Source organism: Phaethon aethereus (assembly GCF_964289735.1).
Source record: "Phaethon aethereus genome assembly, chromosome: 5".
NCBI lineage: Eukaryota > Metazoa > Chordata > Aves > Phaethontiformes > Phaethontidae > Phaethon > Phaethon aethereus.
Window position 1 is genome coordinate 61,934,343 of NC_138579.1, and position 20,952 is coordinate 61,955,294.

At 38.0% G+C, this 20,952-nt stretch overlaps 1 protein-coding gene across 1 annotated transcript in view; it reads right to left on the reverse strand.

Annotated features, from left to right (window-relative positions):
- Positions 1–1,374: 1,374 nt before the first annotated feature.
- Positions 1,375–20,952, reverse strand: part of PPFIBP2 (PPFIA binding protein 2) — a gene marked incomplete at its 3' end in the record, with an annotated part of 89,726 nt that continues 70,148 nt past the window's right edge. Inside the window, exons 11-28 of the mRNA XM_082000656.1 lie at positions 20,859–20,934; positions 17,088–17,185; positions 16,828–16,892; positions 16,492–16,560; positions 16,029–16,089; positions 12,013–12,157; positions 10,352–10,384; positions 9,657–9,795; positions 8,874–9,002; positions 8,151–8,301; positions 7,859–7,970; positions 7,257–7,345; positions 6,213–6,335; positions 5,395–5,520; positions 4,379–4,567; positions 3,796–3,966; positions 2,123–2,188; positions 1,375–1,446 (exon numbers count right to left, since the gene is read on the reverse strand). Of these exons, the coding sequence (XP_081856782.1) occupies positions 1,375–1,446; positions 2,123–2,188; positions 3,796–3,966; positions 4,379–4,567; positions 5,395–5,520; positions 6,213–6,335; positions 7,257–7,345; positions 7,859–7,970; positions 8,151–8,301; positions 8,874–9,002; positions 9,657–9,795; positions 10,352–10,384; positions 12,013–12,157; positions 16,029–16,089; positions 16,492–16,560; positions 16,828–16,892; positions 17,088–17,185; positions 20,859–20,934 (1,914 nt within the window). The remainder of the gene's footprint in view (positions 1,447–2,122; positions 2,189–3,795; positions 3,967–4,378; positions 4,568–5,394; positions 5,521–6,212; positions 6,336–7,256; positions 7,346–7,858; positions 7,971–8,150; positions 8,302–8,873; positions 9,003–9,656; positions 9,796–10,351; positions 10,385–12,012; positions 12,158–16,028; positions 16,090–16,491; positions 16,561–16,827; positions 16,893–17,087; positions 17,186–20,858; positions 20,935–20,952) is intronic.

Genomic DNA, 20,952 nt, shown 5'->3' on the forward strand with positions numbered 1-20,952 from the left:
TGGTGCTCCTTAGTCACATTTTATACATCACAGAGCAGTAACGTTTGTCTCCTATTGCTAAATAAAGTATTCTATGAAAATCTATCTGTAGCAGGAAGGGAGAACTGAAAGTGAACAGCAATATTGTTTACAACATCACCAGTTCTCATGAAAACATTATAGAAGTGTTTCTACTGCCATCTCCAGTCCTCAGGGCTGTTTGCAGCCATATCTTTAATTAGGTGTAACTACGGAAGGAAAATAGGCTTATTACCATCTTTGTTCTCCTGAGAGCCTGTACTAGGTTTCAGACCAGCCAGGCACGGAGCTCGGAAAACTTTGTCTGAAGCACTTTGACTGTTCAGAAGGCTTATGAGCATCCTGATGCTTGCACATGTGCACCAGTCCTAGCCATTTTAGACAAAATGGCTGTGTACAGAAAGAGCCCATTCAATGGTTCTACTTAACTGTCATTTAAAACCAAACAATGATCATGCTGGAAATTCTGTTGCACTTACTCAACAGAGCATGGTAAACACCGCTCTTAAAGTTACGTTTTACAATAGTTGTGTTGTGATTGCTCCTTGATCATGAATATCTTAGTGCACGTGTAAAAATCACACAATTAAAAAAAAAAAATCCCTTTAAGTGAAGCACCTGCTTTTGAATTGATCAGTTTTTCTGGGAGTCTCAAAGTTACATTTCCTGCTGTAAGTTGTTCAGCATATTTTTGAGTTAGCATGTTCACACATCTTTACCTATCTTTATTGTCGTCCTCCTGATAAAAGCAGGAGCTTGATGGATAGTATTATGTTCCATTCTTCCCATTCTACACTGCACTGAGAGAAAAAGAGGGCAGGACCTGTGCTAATGGAAGGGATGAGAGATTAAAATCCTTTTATGGGAAACAGCCTCTGGCAAGACTGCAGTAGTAGTTAGTGAGCCATTACTGCTGCACTCACCAGCATCCATCTGAATTTCTAGGTGGCTCTGATTAGTCCACGTGGCACAACAGAACATGAATGATTTCTGCATTACAAGCTAATTATAAAAATAAAAATTTACAAAAGATCTTTCATAGAACAGTACATAAACATACCATGTAAAAGATGACTGAATTAAAGGGTAGAACATGGTGCCAGTCTTGGCTTTCCAGACTCTGGATTTGAATACCACTTCTCTCTCAACACCTATTTCACATTATGTAATGTGGAGAACAGCACCGAGGAGAGTTACCTGTAATGCGTTGCTGCATTGACAATATTAAATGCTATGTGACAAGTCTTGTTGGCAGAAAAGAGGTAAAGCTTTTCTGTACCACAGCATCAAGCTTCTCCTGGCCACCTCTCTGGATAGGCATGAGGTATTATTAGCGTTCTTGGTCACCTTGAAACATCATCTCCAGTCTTCAAAGGTAGGTGTTAAAAATCTGCTGTCATTCAGCATTTCATCTTGGCTTAACATAGTCTGAAAAAACAAGATGTGAACAAGTCAGCATTTTCAGTTAGAGGCCTATGGTTAAAGAAATCCAACTGTAATGAGATCAGATGCACAACAGAGGGGGTTAGAGTCACATAAAATTAAAAGGAGTTTCTCAAATGCAGCTTTAAATAAGCTATTATTTACTTGAGAAAATTCTCAGAGATTGTGTGTGTGGCATGTGAATCAACTATGTTATGTAATTCTTCATTATAACTTTCAGTCAACTTTTTTTTTTTTAAATTAGGTGCTATGGAGTCAGGAACTAATACACTGATTTTTTTTTTTTTGTTTTGTTTTCCATGGAGTTTTAGCTTGTGTAAATTTTCAAGTCTTTCTCTTTGCTGTGACCGAGGCATTCAATGGTTGTTACTTGCAAAATCTTTGAAGAATTGTTTAAGGGGATGAATATCTGCTATCTCTTTGACCCAATGACAGAGTTCATGAAAATTTAAAACAGGCCTAAATTAAAATTAACTTCTAGTGCTATTTAAAAGCAGGGTTTTTTTTAGACTGTGAATGCACAAGAAAGCTACAATAATACAAAAAATTAACAATATAATGACCCACTTACTCTTTAACTATCACCAGCAATGACCAACTTTCACCAAATTCTAGCAGAATACATTTGTGACTTTAAAACAAGAGTGAAATTAGTACGTACCGTAAGATGGCTTATGCCTTGAGAAAGAGCCCCTATTTGCATTACTGTTCCTTCTGAATGTTCCATCTGTAAAAGTATTCAGGAACTAGTTCAAACCACACAGTATGTGCCATTTTATTCACTCTACATGCATCTTTGGGAGGTATCTGTGCCTGGACAAATGAAGTCGTGGTACGTTCAAAAGCTCTGATTTCTGCACACTAACAAAAATGCCTCCATGCTACAAGGTACGTGGAAGTGCGTTTAAGGACAGGAAGAGTGAATCCTGATTAAGAAAGATTGATTCCATGAAACGTGAGCTGTAATTCACACAAGAAAATAAAAAAGCTTAACTGATATTATCAGTGAAGAGTAGTATTTCCCAGATGGTGTAACACTTATTGTACTTCTGGTAGTCATCTTCCAGAGGCAAGCAGTAAGAGTTCTTCATGACACAGTTCTACCTAGTCTTATATAAAAAGGTTATCAGTTCTAGGGCACTGAGATTTCCCTGCATAACCACATGCTTACAACTCCTGCTTAATGGGAAGGCCATGCTCTTAGAGAAAAAGCCAGCATTTGTGTAATGCATGAACAGCTGCACAGTGTAAGCTGTTGGCTCAAAGTTAATGCATTCGCTTGCAACTCTTAACTGTGCAAGTGGGCAGTGATACTAAATTATAGTCAGGATTTGGTATTGTCCCTACTTAGGAACAGTACTTTTTTTGCTAAGGTGTGCATTGAAAAAGGGGTTAGATAATGAACACAAATGAGGTGTTACATGCAGTAAACCATGCAAATGAAACAATTACTTTCACAGTTAGTCTTTTCAATTTTGTGACCATTCTCTTACTAGGCTTAAAATGTTTTATCTCACTTAAGGTCAGTGGGGATAGGACAGTTTACCCCAGCTGCCTCTGTCTGGCTCTTATGTGTTGCCAAAGTTCACACAAGACTCCAGGAGCTCCATTTTTCAGGGTTTACATCCCTTTACACAACAGCAAAGTTGAATAAAATTTGATGGTTTTTAGTCTTCATCATTTGTCTGTATGATGTCTAGACACAGTTTCACAAATTCACTACTACATAACAGAAGTGAATTACTTAAGTATTGGTTTATTAATAATCGTGTTTACTTGATTAATTACTGATGCATTATTTTCACATATACTGTCTAAGCATAACTATTCCCTGCTGTACATAAAGGAAGAAAAATTCAGTTGGATTCTTTGATTAATGTCTGTAAAATATACAATCCAGTTGTACTTTAATATATAACTTGACAGCTTTGTACAAATTAGTCCAAATAAATTTATTACATTAAAAACCACCCATAAAGATAATGAAAAATGTAGTGTGCCATATTCAGATTATGAAAGCTAGAAGTACAAAAGTCTTGTGTTTACTGCAACCACCACCTTAATTGCCAAAATACATCGATCTTCATAGTGTAAAGGTGTTGTGTTCCTGAAAAAGGGCTTGAAGATGGATGAGTTTATTATTATGTTGATTACAAAAATTAACCTGACATATTCTTAGCATAGAACTCTTTCCAGTGTCCATAGCCACTGCTTTCTCAATGAATTCATGCGGACATAGCAAATGCTTTGTTACATGCTAACATTTGGTTATTTGCAAGCTTTGGAATGCATGGAGAGGATGAGATGAGAATGGCATCAGTCTGTCTGTCCCACCTGCTCCAGTTCCCTATCAGTGAATGGACTAAGTCCTTTGTAGCCACCATAGTTTTTCTGAGTACCGTTCGCAGCAGCTGGGGTTGTATCCATAGGACAAATGTAGTCTGTTGATTCATCAAATTTCTTTTTTCTTAAGTTTCCAAAATGTGAAAATCCAAGTTTCTTTGGCTAAAATAAGACAACAAGTTTTAAATAAGAAAAATAAGGTTGTCCTTTAAACATTCAAAATCCTCTCCTTTTTGATTTACTGCTCTACCCCAGTCCTTAAAGTACATACATTCTGAACTAAATAAATTTGTTTCCAACTTGGGAGTTGCAGTTGATTTTACATACATTTAGATAGCATTCCTTCGAAGCAAAGATGCGATTACATGCTTATTTCAGGAGCTCATTTAACCAGATACAAATTAAATGCTTTGGTAGTTAGAATTAAGGAAAATGTAACACTCCACCTAGAACTGATCTCTCTGCCCATGTTTGTTGTCTTTTTTTTTTTTTTTTTCTTTTTCTCCCCATAAGATGGCAGGGGGAGAGGAAGTCTGACATTCTGAAATATCTCCTTTTTGAAAGCAGTACATACCCGAACTTTGGCAGTGGTGGTCAGAGGTGTGTATGCTGTTGACTCCGTTATTTCTCTTTTTTCTTGTTGTGCCTCTGGGCCAATTAATACATTAAAATTGGTTGTTAGGTGGCGTCGCAGTAGGGTCTTTTGAGGTGGGATATTCAGCAGCATTGCCAGTGTGTCACCATTGAAGCGCGGTTCCAGAATCTATTAAAAAATGGCAGAATATTTATTTTGCATATGGTAAAATAGTTGCAATAGTAAACCATTACAGTGCTTATCAGAGGGATTTCTCATTCTTGCTAAGCTATCTATGTCAGACCTTGTATAACTCACTGTGATACGATACTCACTAGGGCTTGAGTGGGAAATCCATGAAGGTAGGCACCAAGAAATGCGGAGCGTGATCAGACAAATACCTAACTATATTTATCATCAAACCTTACATTTCTTTGGATTGAACAAATTTGTTTTCAGAATTTTCTGCTCTACTCTGAGAGTATAAACTTAATCTTAGCACCATTTTTTCCATTTCATTTTTGCAAAAATTCTACAGTACTAGAATCATGGTATTTCAGAACCCTGACTTTACTAAGCTGCAAACGGTTCTGAATGTTTTGAATTACGAAGGTGTCAGTCCTGATTGCAGGCAAGACTGTTGTGAGTTCAGGACAGTTATTTACTGTGGCTTAGAATTCTATTAAAACCACTCAAAAACTCAATGATGCCTTATCAATAAGTAACTTTCCCACAGTACAGTTCAGGTTTTTTAAAATACCGCTGTTAAACACGCATGTGCAGCTCAGCTTTGATTATAAAAAACATTTTAGCAGTCCCTTCTTTGTTTTAGTTTTCCTTTGTAAAATTAAGATGCACAGATCAGATACAGAGGTTCTTTTGAAGGCCTGATCATGCTGTCATACTGCAAATGTATTTGTTTTCTCCTCTTGACAAACACTGGATAAAAGACATTTTATGTTACAGACTATCAATTTTTAGTATATATGTAGTAAAATGTTAAAACGGGTCCTTACAATCAGGCCACCATGCACTCCGCTTCCTCGAAGGTTTGGTGCGTATTCTGCCAGATCAACTGACCTGAGCCATTCCATCACTCTGTGATTGGACCACTGAACTACTTCAGAAGGCGAAATGTTGTTCTGTTAAAGTAACCAGAGAAGACGATAACAATGTAGCCTGCATTATCACGGCATGTTCATGCTATGTATCCTCAGTTCTGATAAAAACATCATTCCTCCTCTTCCTCAAAGAGCGGTATTTTTTCCCCCATTCTAAGGTACTGTTTCTGTTCAAGGCTTCTTTCAAACATCCTCTGACGAGGTGGCAGGCATAGTCTAGTACAGATGAAACCCTATATATTGCATCATGTAGTATAACAGTAGAGACTACAGCTGCGGGGTGTAAAAAAGGGAGCATTTTGACAACAGTATTATTGTCAGTCTTTAACACTAAGAGAATAAGCTATGCTGACCAGGAAAGGCAAAAAACTTACAGTCTTTGAGAGCTAAAAATTAGGACAGGCAAGAAAAAACTTTCAAATTATTCTCTTGGAAGTTGAATTAACGTCTTTAAACTAAGCCAATAATTTCTAAAGGAAGTGGATGAGATTCAACTAATAAGTGTTTCAAGCACTTAAGGAGCGAGTAGATTTTTATTATGGGTGAGTACATGTTACATTCCAGAGCTAGAAAGCAGCATAACTACTGCTTTAGCCTCAACTCCCTAGTAGCAGTGACTGAGGTATCACCATACACTGCTAACTTTCTATCCCTTTGGCTGGAATCAGGTAATTAGTGCTTCTTTAAATTAATTTACTTAAACATTCTTTTACCTCCTCAACTGGTCTCCTGCGTAGACAGTGGGGGTTAAAACTGTTGACATGCAGCACATGAATGGCACATTTAATACTCAGATGATGCAGCTGACTGGTGACTTTCAGAAAGAGAAGGTCATTCTGTAAAGGAGAGAGCACAGAATGCATACCAAGACAGGTACTTCCCCCACGAAGAAAGATTTTGAGCTTGCTATGTAGTTCTATACAAACCACAGTAACTATGGTTTAGGTAAAGTAAAAGTTTATATTTTAAAGACAGTTTTTTAGCGTGGGGATTCTGCAGGTTTTTGTTGGGTTTTTTGTTTGTTTTTTTTAAAGAAAAACCTGGCTAAAATATGAAGGAGAGCTTATAGCCCTATTGAGAAAAATCCTGGCTCTTGGATAATTTTAAAATATTTGGGCATTTTAAAATTTAAAATATTTGCTTCCAATCTGGCTAAGATCCTGTCATGGGTAGGATGACTGTGGCTAGCAACACACACCTAACCATGAACAGTAGGGACCATGGTCCTATAGCAGAGGCTCCTGAAGCAGCACAGACAAGGCTGTACTTTTGATAAGTTAGATGAGGCATTTTTTTCATAGCACAGCTAACAAAAACAAATACTTAATTATCCAAACCTGGGCAGGGAAGATGTAAGAAAACACAGTGGCATGTATACTGCATGGTTTGCCGCTAATGTGGTTGGAGCTGTACAAATTACTAGAATTGCTGCTTATCGTTAGTGTACCGAGTATTGTTGCTAACTTGGTGTGGAGCACACCACGTTCCAGAAGTAAAATAGGTCATTTTACCTTTAATCACGGTGTGCTACACGATATTGAAAGAAAGACTTTGTGGAAGTTAGCTATAACATACCCTATGACTTATACCCTAGGAATAGTAATCATGCACTAGACAACATAGATGAGTTACTGCTGGGACTATTTCCGTCTTGCAAAAAATTCTTTAACTGCTCACATTCAAAGGAAAATTGTAAAATTCTTTGCTCATTCTGAAGCTAAATTTGGCTAAACTGAGGAACAAGGATTTTAGCTTACCACAGTTAAGTACTGCAACATTCTCCCATCAACTCTGGATTCATGAAACTGGTCTTTGTACTGAGGTAAACCAATATCATCAAGCCATCCTGCAGATACAAGAACAGTGGTGTACCCAAATCCAGATCAGCGAGAACGAAGCCCTTCTCCCCTTCTTGTCTGGGCTGGCTTCTTCTGAGGCATTCAGGTAGCTTGTTCTACCTATTCGCCTTTCTAGAGGACAGCCTTTTACCAGAAGCCTAAAAGCAATTCCCACCAGCTTTGTCCATACTCCCTCTGTGATATTTTACATACAGTGTGTGACTGAGCACATACTTTCTGCAGCACAACGTGGCTTTTGCTAGATTGAGCCCCCTCACCCCTATTTACTTCCCTGCAATCTGAATGATGGAGTTCCCCTTGGAAGATCATACCGCAGAGCTGTATAATTGGGATGTCAAGAACACCCCAAAAATTCTCATTCTAGTGTGTTGAAACTCAGTACCTTTAAAAAGATGTTTAGTAACTGCTTAAACAAACGTGTATCAGGAAGCCCTTCCACAAGGGTGGGGGAAATTCCTAAATTCCTTTCCAAACAATTCCCTGACAGTTCAAACACTTACGTGTCACCCAGATATGATCGAGTTGTGCAGACTTCTCATCTTGTTTTGCATTTATTGATTTAATGGCCAAAACTAATTTCTTCCTGTGCAGTGGATGCTTTATTCCCATTTCCTGCAACAGTAACCGTTAACAAATGGTTTGCCTTGCCTCTGGCTCTTTTAATCTCATTTAAGTATCTACGAAAATGGATACTACATATTTCAGAAAGGCAGAACTGCCAATTGTTTCAAGGGGCCTGGTTATACAGACTCAACATGTAATGTTGCTTGAGAGAAAGTTACAGATTGTTACCTTTTCCATGTCCTGAGGTGTCGCAGTTAACAGCGTATGGCCTGAAGTCACCCACTGCCGTGCAAAAATGACATACTGACCGAGACCAAAGTCCTCAAGCCAGTTACAAACTCGTTCAGTGCTCCACTGAGCAAATGGAGCATTGTAGTCACTGGAAAGTACAAGAAATGTTTGAAGAATCTTAAAGGACAGAATTATGGTTATTATCAGAAAGCTCCTCGTGTGCCAGAGGAGCATGTGCATTAGTGTGCTTTGTTCTGTGCAGTAATAAAAGCCAACGGCCATTCTCACAGTATGTGCTGTGGTACTAGTGTCCTCTTAATTTGGCCGCCTAGCCTCAACTTGTGAACAGCTGGGGAGGGGGCACAAATGAGAGTTTCCCATTTTCTATTTGAAAAGAGGAAAAAGGGAATTGCTGAATCCTTATCCCTTTGCAGATATTCCCACAGGAGATGATTATGGGTTTTCTTGTTCTTTAACAAAGTGAAATTTGTGGCAGTCCAACAAACAGCTAGTGCTGTAACGTGCAGTTGAAGGAGTGCAGACAGGGGAGCTACTCAGGATGCATTTTCTACCAGAGAGATACTTTACAGTTGTTGTGGAATTCCACATGTAATGAAGTACATTGGGAAAAACGTTATTTCACAAGAGGAGAGTTTGGCCGTTCAGCACATTTAGCAATACTGCATAATATGCTGTGCAAGGTAAAGAAGGAACCGTTACCTTTTCTGGCCTTTGGTTTCCTTTGATCTGGATAACCGAGGTCCAGCTGTTGCACGGAGGCCACCTCTTCGAAACTCTGCTAAACCCAGATCGTCTGCAGGGAAGTTACCTGACTGAGTTCTTCTTATTCTTTCAAGACAAGAGTGCCAAAATAGTACTATTAGCTTGCAACAGAGAACAGTTTCGTATGGAAACTGCAGTGACAACTAGCAGCTGTATTAATCTTCCTGTAAACTACAAACATCTAATTCAAGTGGTAGCTGAAGAAGTTCCAGGCAAACACTGACTAGACCTAACTCTGAGGAAAGAATAAAGCTCTGCAGAGCACCCCTAACCCTTCAATCCAATTAATAAACCGCACCGGAGGCCAGGCTTGTAAATGCCTGCTGTCCTGAAGCAGATAAAGTGAACACAGTAAAGCTCGGTCCCTCTGCTTTTTGTTGTTTCTTCTGTTTTCTCTCAGTTTTTACCTGATGCCTTCTATAATTAACAACTTACTATCGTTTATTTTTTCATATCTAATGAAACTGCTGGCATTTTATTACCATTAAGATGACAGCAGAGTGTCTTATTTCTTCCAACAGCATGATGCTGTGAACATTACCATCCATTTTTCTACACCCATGTGTACATAGAAACACACCCGTACAATCACAGAGCTGCTTTCTCTCCTTTTCCTGAATTGTACTTTATTCTTGCTGTAGATAGTGTAGCTTTTGCCAAGAACTGGGTTCATTCTGAGCTGAAATGTTTTGACAGGGAACTAAAAAAAAATGAGCTTACTTTCCCCAGATTTTCTTGATCCCTTTTGGACTCTTTCTGTTTTCTGGAGACAATGGAGACTGTGGACCTGAATCCGTTCCGGAAGAAAGCGGTGAAGGTTCATCTGAGACTACTGTGCCATCCACATTCTCAGTTTCTCCTGGGTTAAGAGCAGTAATATAGTCATATTTTATACTAATTATTAACAAAGTTGTTATCTGTGAGACTAATGTTTAAATGCAGAACATAATAAAAAAGTGAAGATATCTATGAAATTGTTCTTGTATAAAAACCACCATGCTCAGAAAGTGGAAAAAAAAAAAGTAGCTGTACATTTGATACAAAAAAGAAAATAATAAAACATTGGGTAAGATGGTATGGTTATTTCAGTCATTTGTATTTAAATACATTAATTAATTTAAGGTCTTCAGACTGAAGCAGACTCTTGCTTTGCCCATTCTTAATACCATAATACTCCACGAAAATCAGAGGGAATTTTTCTGTTGAATTCAGTGAAAACAGAATGAAACCAGGAATAAGTATCTTAAAAAGAAATGCCATTTGAGCTGTTACTTCATTTCAGTACTGCAATTAAGGACTTCAGTCTGGATGGCCCACTTAGTATTTCATAGCGAAGAGTAGGGGAGGGAAGAAGGAAAGGAAAAAAGTAAGCAGCAAAATTCACGTTAAAGATGCATCTTGTTTCGATACAGTACCTAGCACTGGTGCACTGACACTCCTGATGCGATCTTCAGTCATCCCAAGAAGCAGAAAGCCAAATGAAGAAGCAAAGAAGATACAAAACACCAGCAAAATAAAGTTACAGAAGAGCAAAGAAGTAAGCTAAGTATTAAAAGCAGAAACAAAAAGAAAAGAAGCAGATATGCTTGACGTGAAAGTGAATATGCATTGGTGTGCACAAGCCTCAAGAGTTCTGTACAGGCCATCTTAAACAAATAGGGATGATCATTTATCTTTTTTTGGTTTGTTGTTTTTTTTTTTTTTTTAACTATTCTTAGACATTTTTAACACATTAAGCATATACTACAGAGCTCCATAAAGCCTGCAGAACATCTGAAATGAAGCAATGTCTAAGATTACATCAAATGCCTCCGAAATACAGAATTAGAAGTGTAATGAGTTTACTGCATACACAAGAAACAAACCAACCTGCATAAAAAATTCTGTTACTTCAGCGTATATAAGGAGTCATTGCTTGTCTCTAGAAAAAGAACATTTTTCTTTACAAGACCACCCATCCTTGGATAATCCTACAGTAAAGACATAATAGCATGGCTCATGGATTGCCTACAATGTTGCAATCAGAGAAAAACTCTTTAAAAAAACCTAAACAACCCATAACCTATTGAAATCTTGAAACTACAGTACCCCACTAGCTTTTAGGACTGTGAGTTCTTAAACAAAAAAGCCAACTAAACAAAAAAAAAACCCACCACAACTTTTAAAGTGTAGGAGCACTTAAAAGTTGCAAAGAATACTCTTCTGCCTGTGCTCCCAAGCTCTTCAGTCCTTGGCAAACACCTGGTTCTGTGTCTCACTGTTAATACTTTTTGTCAGTAAATCTATCCTTAGGATGTCACTGAAAAGAAATAATATAGGATTCCACAAGTGGCTATCATTGTGGAATAACAATATAATTGCATTTTCAAAATCCACCGGTGTTTTTCTGCACCTAGCAAGTTAATTTTTCACTTGTGGGTCTCCACAAGCTACAGCAACCAGTAGTGCTGGTACTAGGGATTCTCACCTGCAACGTGCGCATGAGTACTAGTTATATTGTAAAGTTTCACACATGAAAGTGCAGTGGGATGGCAAGGGACAGGTTGGTTTGTTCTAATGTACCAGTGTAGTGAAAAAGTATTGATGATGTACTTGGCTGTGCATTTTTGTTTGCTTGCTTGTTTCTTAAGGAAACAGATCAGCAAGCTCAGGGGAGCACTGGAAGCCTGTCTGGAAAAAATACTGCTTCTTCATATTATCAGTATGTCTGCAGCTCTACAAGTTGCCGTTTTCTGGATTACAGATTTATTGACTTTCAGAATGCTTTCCCCACAATCTTCAAAACAGCATCTCTTCATTACTTACGCTATTAATGATGTCAGCAAATTATATCATCAAGTGCAACAGAAAAGAATGCTCTAACTTAAAACCATCCTTTACTCTCCATTGAGCTAATGTGGAATACTTTTGGTACATCGCTAAAAAAAGAAGTCGAACTTTCCCTAACCGAATCAGGTGAACCTTATAGCCCATTGTTGCGGCATAGCAGACTATATATCATGTTATGTCCCAATCCCTCAAGCAGTTTGCTTTTTTCCCTTCTGCATAACCCTCTGAGGGAGGCGTGGATACGTACTCAGGCCCAGGATGCTGTTGTCCTCATTGTCGTTCATGCCACACCCATCTGGCGAATTGTATGTTCCCTGCTCTCCATTCTGTAAGGGTCTAGGCAGCTTTCCTGGCAAGGTTTGATACTTGCTGCCTTTCACAAGTGGCTTACTCTGTTTTTTTTACAGAGGGAAAAATAAAATAAATCAAATCACTCCTAGCATTTGCAATCCAGTACACAATATTTTAAAAGTTGACAAAAATTATTTCAAGTTCATGGTTCTAAATGACACCATGCCCTCCATGTTCCTCCTTACAGATAATTCAATTTAAGTCCAATAGTCAGCTGAAAGTTTTCTAGCTAAGACACAGCCTTCTCTTCCCTCCCCTCATATGCCCCTTCCACTTCAGCCAGACTGTATATTTCACTAAAACAGAATTATGTTGAAAATTAATCTGGTTTTGTCAAAACAATTTTTCTACCTGTCTCCCTTTCCTCTAGAACCCTGGCACTAGATAATTGGTCTAGATAATTTTAGTGCCAGAAATGTACTTCTTCTGAGTTACTTCTGAGCCCATTCTTGCTCTGTCAATTTTTTACCCTGTATTTCACCAGACTGTCTATGTTTCTGCCTCACAATTGTATCTCACAGGAATTTAAGCCAAAAGCATTTGTATAACTCAAATCTGGTCAAACATATTTGCCCACCACCATTAATAACAGTAAAAGAATCAACAATGAAGTTAGGCTACAGAAATTTCACTTTTGTAAGAATTAAGATCTTGTTGTATAAATAACATTACAAATTTGATGTTTTTAAAAAAATACTTATAGCTAAATATATAGTTGCCAAATATATAGCTAAATATGTAACTGACAATTCTATTATAGACCCTAAGCACAAGGTATACTTTTGATATATGCTGGGGAAAAAAAGCATAGACTGAGCTGTATTTTAGGGCTAGTCTGAATGGCTGCTGACTCTACAATTTTTGTCCACGTCAGGCTAAAAGAGAGTCTAAGGTATGCTTGCCTGCAGCTATGGAACACACACACGGTGTCACTAGCATCAGTGAGATTTCTTATGCTGGGAGGACCTTCCACCAGCAACAGAGCTCACAAGAGGTGGTCCTCAAAGTCTCTGTATATTCTGTTGAAAGGGAACCGGTATATAGGGTTTGCTAAAAATTGAATATCTCTTAATTTTCCTTGCATTCAATTTTTCAGTGATCAACTATTTGGGGATCTTGCTCCTTGTGCGAGGGTAGATTAGAATTTGCATATCAATCTGATGGTTTGGAGCCTAACAAGATAATTTTCCAGCCAACGTATGCATTTCATAGAGGTGCTTTGGAAACTGCACGTTGAGGCTTCTTCCATACTGAATCCAAATGAAAAGATGAAGGAGCCATCATGCTGGACAAAAATGTATATCCCACACCTGTCAAAAGTATGGGACTAGAGGCTTTTCCAGAGAAAAATGAACCTGCCGCTCCAATTGCCATTAGTGTGAGTGGTGTATGTTCATTGCGTGTTTTGGAACAAGCTCATATTGGTAAATGTTTCAGTCTCAGAAAGGAGGTTATGCAGGAGAACTTTGTACTGAAAATACACAACACTTATGTAGTATGCTTCTATTAAGTAACCCCATTTTAACAAAATTGTCTCTGACAATTGTCTCTAAAACATTGTCTCTGACAGGATGATACATGAAACACTTAATGAGATAACCACTGGTTCATCTATTCTTATTTCAAGGCCTAAAGGTACCTTTGTGATACTATAACTGCAGTCCAGATTCCTGCATTCCTCAACCCCTGCTCCTGTTTTGGCAACTGCAGGAGTACATCCTGACTTGTACCAAAAATTATATCAGGAGAGAAATTACGTTAGCACCATATTTTCTGAAATTGATGGACTTCAGTTTCTAATCTCACATAATAGCTTTTACATAAAAAACCCCAGATTTCCCTCTCAAATCCTTACCCCTGTTCTCCAAGTCTGTCAGTAACTGAACTATGCAAACATTTTAAAAAGAAAATGAATATAGAATGAAAACACAGCCGTACCATCAGAGCACATCACAACAGACAAATGTTACGACAGTTTACAGTTAATATACCTCTTGTTCTACAACAGGCTGTACTGGTTTTCCGTCTACATACTACGGAGTTGCAGGGAGGGTAATGTCAAAGTTTTATGGAAAAAAGCAACAGACAAATGTTAGTATTAACATACATACACAGAACATCAATTGTAGTCTTACTACTATAGTGATGCTACTTAATGCATTGACAATATATTACAAGGCCTGTTATCTCTTCATTTCATTTCAATAAAATACTTAATACTAAATGTGTTTGTTCAAACCATTCTACAGAATTCAGGCCATGTTTAGGTTCTGTTGTGATCAAAGGTATTTTTCTATTTTTAGGCTTCTTGGGTGGTCCCTGGAAGCTTACTTTAAGCTGTGAACGTAATAGTTCTTTAACAGTTAAAACAGTATGAAAATGACTGACATAAAAAGTACATAATATGGTATATATCCAGCTGAAACCATAAACAAGAGCTGTGATGGAAATGAAGTGATAAAAACATCTGCATGGCTACGTCAGAGACACCAATGTGTTTTATTTTATTATTATTATCGCTGGACTTGGAATTTGAGTTTTGTGCAAAGTAGAATAGCTCCAGGAAACAGTGCCGCTAGCACAGGTTCTCTGGGACTTAATGCAAGAAGCAAAGTCTTGTCATGCTGGCTCAGCAAAACAAGTTCTCTTGGCCCTTGGTTGTAACTAATTCACATTTAGCCATTTACTCATACACGTAGCGCAGTCTCAGTTATTTCCCCAAGAAGCCTCATGCCTCAAATTAGTGTGTACAGCTTAAATGCCTTGCTGAACATGGGGCTGGCTTGCTACAATTCTCTCATATCCTTGGTAGTTCTTGGTTTTCTGTGGACTCTGATGTAACAGAATAGATTTATAGCCTAAATGTGTAGGTACAGCCTTATCACATCATATCATGGAGACAAATTAAGTTTTTAAATTTAAGAAAGGAAAATAATTTAAAAGTTATGAAAAGAAAACAGACCTTCATAAATTCCACATGGAATAAAATGTTAGTTCTAAACTGATTTGTCACATGTATGACCACAATCACATGAATGCAATGCCAACTTCAAACATTCTATTTGGTCACTGTCATCTTCAGAGGTTTAAGAATAATTTAAGAAAAATTTAAGAAAATTCGAAGAACTGGAACAATCATATTACTAGTATCCATTTTAAATGGCATCTAATTAAGCCTAATTTGAGTATAGAAAGTGTCAATAACAAGTCTCACAAAGCATTATTACAAGTGCAGAAATATTTCAAGGCACATAATGACAAAACAAGCCTCTGGACCATAATGTAACGAGCCTTTGTAAATTGGGAAGTCTCTTATTCTGGAATGGAATTAGGCCTTTTAATTAGTAACAGCGCTCCTGCTGTTTTAGCTAAGGCAGCATCACTACCATCTTCAGGGATGCCATTTATATCAGAAGTCTAAGTTAGGGAGCGACACTCATACTTACATGCAAACACTCAAAAAGGAATCCTATGTAGAAATATCCAGACCCAATGCTTAATTACTTTCAGGATTTGCTGCCTTAATATTTTTACCAATTTGGAAGTCAAAATTATTTTAAAAGCACTTACCTATAAACAAAATAATAGGGCAGTTCAACAAAATGACTCCTCATTAACATGATTAGTTGTATTTCTCTTAAATATTTTTCTTTTTCAGCTGAAAAGCTGAATTTCAGGATGTGTACGTATGGGTGTGTCAGCTAGTTTGTTTAGTCTATAAGCTTGGCAATGGGGTTAAAAAAAAAAAAAAAAAGAACCTTAACTGTTTTATCATTGGGACTTTTTTCACCGCATACAACGTTAGTGGTGGTTAAGGTTACGACATGTGAAACAAAAAGAATATTTGTACTTGGTCCTTATCTTTTAGTCGTGATATTAAACACCAGAAATTGTGATTACAAATAAACCAACCTTTTCCAGGGATTCACTCTGCAAATCTTCTAAACTACTTGACTTTTTTTTCTGTGAAACCCTTAAAATAATGACAGGCAAAAAAGCAACAGTTAATAGAACATTTGCATATGCCACAACTGTGTCATATGACAGCTGTATATATCACATAATGTCTGCATAGAACAAATAATTCAGAATTAGGAAAAAATTTCTTTTGTCATATTTTTATTCTGAAACTCATAGCTTTGGGAGCTGCAGTAGATGAAGTCAGAAACAGCAAGAAGACATCCTTTGATCAACAATGAGAGGCAACAAGGTACAATGTGCAGCTCTTAACAAGTAAACGTAGACAGTAAGAACTCTGTGTGAACAGTGTGCAACATTAGCGGCTTTTAAAAAGATTTTAAAAATTGAAAAAAGCAGAATTATAGAAATTTTCTGGCTATATGTTTACATTTCAATTAAAGTTACTCATTCTTACCTATTTATGATTTCCAAAGATTCTTCTTGTGGAGAGGCTAAATTAGTTGAAGATACTGGAATGCTTCCACTTTAAATCAGAATAAAATACACTGGTTTAAGTACTACAATACATATATCTTCTGATACATAAAAGTGCTAATTTATTCCTGTAATGCAAACCTTATACAGCTACGTATTGCAAACTCCCAGGGCAAACACTGCTTTCACAAGTACCCAAAAGTTCTTGCAAAGCCAGGAACAGGCAAGACAAGATGCCAACAGATTAAATCTTAAACAGATTAAATAATACAGACTTAGGACAATCCACATGAAAAACAAGAAACAAAGGTCTTGCCTGATTTCCATAGCTTTGTGCGGCACTGGAGAGAGCATAGCTGGCGACAATTCTCCTGAAGAGGCCTATGCAAAATAGAAGAGTTTCAAGCCTGTAACTCTAGTGCCTGATTCTGAATCTATAGTGCCCATACCAAGATACACAAAAATTCAAGCCAGAGCGAAACCCTCATCTAGATTACCTTAGCTACTGCAGAGAGACCAATACAAACAAATCATATATACAGCAGAACTTGCTTCTAAAACATCTTTACTAAGTACCTCTGTTTTAAATAATTCTCCTTGAGGATTATTCAAAAGATTCCACTTCCTTAAAGTTGTCTCAAGTTCCTCTTCACTGCCACCAGAAACAGAAGAGCCTGTGAGCGTTAAAGATCAGAAGTAGAAAGGGAGAGAAACAGGCCAAAAAAATAACATTTAGGACCATATCAGACAGTCTAATACTTTAGTTTCTAAATTCCCCTTCAGTCTTCATCTGACACATGCAGTTTACCCGCCTCTCCGCTCCCTGCCCCTCCTTTGGGCTCCGACTTAGAAGCAAGCTGGTTTATATTAGAGCCACAAATTTACCATTTCTAGTTCTGTGCTGTGCTCTGTTGTGAGTAGCTGGGCTGCTTATGAGGTGGCTTCTGAACCACGCTAATTCTCACTGTCATGTTCTGAGGCAAGTGTGAGTTGGTACCATTTTCTCACTCTTAGTATATCGCTTTATAGGTAGTATGCATGTTTGACATCATTTGTATCATAATGCAGTAACCCATGCTCAGTTCAAGGATGAACATGGTAAACATGCTCCCGGTTTTTCTGGGTATCCCAGATCTAAACAAATACTGAAATACTCCAAAATCATTATTTAGTAGGATTTTTATTCCTAAATTGTCAAAGCTGCAATACTAAATCAGGGTCTGAATATTTAGCGCTCACCAAACTTCTGGTGTATCTTGGATAAGAATTTTTTTCTGGAGATCTCCTATCATAGGGTTGCGAACAGGATGTGGAAGGACTGCTATGTCATGATGGAGAAATTTAGACTGACCTTTAAGCACATTAATTTAAATTCCTAATTTATGCGATAGATGTGCAGCAGCTCTAGGCAGTTATGAAAAACCACCAAATCTTATGGTTAAGCCTTTGCACTAGTAGAAGAGAAATCAGTTAAAAACTCATTAGACAGGAGCTTGGTTATCATGCTGTTCAGCTACAAAGACCGCCCACAAACCTGGCACGGACCATTGGCCCTTCAGGATATGAAGTGACTCTTATGCTGTGGTTCCCGGTACACAGCCCTTCAGCTGGCACAAATGACTACAACCAAAAGAACTACCTCTATAGTTGAGTTCAGGATCGCGCCTTTGCAGTCTATTCAGCTGTGGGTGGCTGTTTCAAGCAGCTGCCCTACTTTAATCCAAAATAGATTTTGTTTTTTAAAATGTATGTGCTACCTATGGTGAAGAGTCAGTCGTCTTTTGTCAACATGACCTGTAGCTTGCCTTAAGCAGAAATAAGAAATGCTTACAATATATTGTGTTTCTGTCAAGTAATTATTTGAAACAGTTATCAGAAGATTTCAACCCCTTGATTGTACCAGAAGTTCTTCAGCAGAGATTACACTTCAAAGGGAACCTTAAAAACACACCTCTAAAAATAAAAAAAATAAATAATCAGCAAGATATTTCTTGGCAAGCTAAACATGAGGCTCCCACAAACACACATAAGGTAACAAGCTCATTCAGCCTGTGATAATGTTGTAGCCATCACAGTACGCACCTCGGTGTGGACTATCTCAGTACACACTCTAGTATCCACACAGGTTTTGGGTTTTGATTTTGTTTTCTTATGCTGAGCATCACTGGTTTGTTATTTACACTGTACTGAATGTCTATACTAGCATACATAAACACCATCATACTCCCTGCAGCACCAACTCAGTAATCCAATGCATGGTGGCTTGCTCCTTGCTCATGCACACAAGCGTCCTCCAAAAGCCGTGTCCTCTAAAAGCCGTGTCCCCAGGGGGATGGTGTACTCAAATATGTACAACCAGGATGTGGCCAAGGAGACTGGAACTGCGGGTGTTACTGTTGAGAGCACTGTTACTCTCAGGGTAACAGTGGTGTAGCTATCTTGGGAGTTAACGGCAATATGTCTCTACAGGCTCCGATCACACCTTTGCATTTCCTTTCAGAAAACTTTGAAGTGGGATAACTGGGTTTTTTCCTTCTTTAAATGAACGTTCAGAGAGAGATTTACGTGACTCTTGTTCCTTATTCTTATGTGTTAAATACAAGTTTCTGTTCTGCCATACAAGACCTGAAAATACTGTGTTTGTTAACATGATGATGTACATTGAACAAAACTGTCCTTTGAGGTGGTCATGTTTCCTAGTTTTCATTACTAAATTTAGACTAAGGTGGCAACTTAAAATGAGGTGGTCCTAAAACCCACTCCACTTCCTGCAGTGTAACTGATAAGTGGGACAAAGATTTTTCTCCGGATTTTACAGTTAAATGTATAAAATTTTTCTGGTTTTCAGTTGTTCCCTCCAAACAAGAACTTGCCTAGTCAGCTGTCAGAATTTTTCTTAGCGGAAGGGAAAGGCAACAGAACTTATTATATTCATTGCAACTCTTTTTAGCAAAAAAGAAAAAAAAGTCCTACTAACAGTATCAAATTGCACCTGAGATCAGCTTCCCATTTATGAATGCCGTATTAAAAACATGACATAAAAGGAAAACATCGTGTCATTGACACTAGCTGGCGTCATTACTGCCATTCCTGAATTGAACTGTGCTGTAGGAAATCTGAATATAGGATGTATTTAATTAACGTTCATCATCCATTAAGGTCTCCTGATGTCATTTTACACTGTAGAAACTGGTTACTCATAACACAATGGTCACAGGAAACCCCATACAAACTTAATACTGATCTGTATGCTTTATTAATCTCCTACAGATTAATTAATTTAAATCAAACTGAATGTCATTTTAATTTTGAATAATTGATTCTTGAGAGGGATATAGTGCAATTTCACAAGAATACTGTAAATCCATGCCTTTAGCTAATTTGAATGAACTTTCCTAATTGCCGCTGTGTTGACAAGTTCTATGTCTGCATGAGTGCCCTGCTGTTTGCTCCCTCCTTTTCAGCCTTTTTGCTAGAATTCCTTTTGTTCTGGCCTCTACAACCCATGTACAACTGAGGGGACGGCAACCAGCAGCAGTGAAAAAGGAAGTATGAAGCTTTGGCCATGAAGGACCTGTCATGGGCCTGCACTGTGGAAGAGACTTACAGGAGTCCCGTCAGTGAGGAGGGACAGGGCTGCATGACGTAGCTAGCAAAACCATGGCCCCAGCTGTCCACCTGGCCGTCGCTACATGGATGTAGGAGTTCTGCAACCAAAGCTCCTGCCCCATTGCAGTATATAGCAAAGTGTTTTAAGGAGAGCAGTTGCTGACTTCAGATAGCCTTGGCACATAAGGAGCTAAACTACAGGGCTTCAGACCCAACTGATGAGCAGGTCATACAGCTGTGCAGCCAGAGCAGTAATCTCATCAGTCAGCCTTCCTTATCAATGAAAGTCTTAATGACACCATCTAAAACAACACATAGCATCAAAATTAGGCCCCAGGGAGGAATTTACTATTAACTGATGTAGAACAAGTATTAGTTTATGACTTGTGGAGTTGAGCATAAGATTCAGTCACAGAAGTCTTGCTGAATAGTAACGTTGCAACTAAATCTCCAGACAGATTTGACCCTATTTTTCTGTACTGAGTACAGCACAGGAAACAAAAAGGAGATCTCCACAAACTACAGGCAGTGACACACAAGCCTGCTCAAGACACACTCTGGTTCTCTCTGTATCTGAAACAGTGTATACTTGCTCTCATAGCACTCCAACATGATACAAATAGAAGCATAATGAAATATTATTATACACATATATTTAAAAGGACAACAAATAGCAGGTGTAGTGCACGCAGTTTTTAGAAGACCTGATATCAGGAAATTATTCACAAGACATTTTACCGTGAGCTGTGATCATTATCTCTTTGACCCTCCTGTACTGGCTTAGCAATAGTGTTAACTCCTCTATTCGACGGTCCTGTGAAAAGCATTAAAT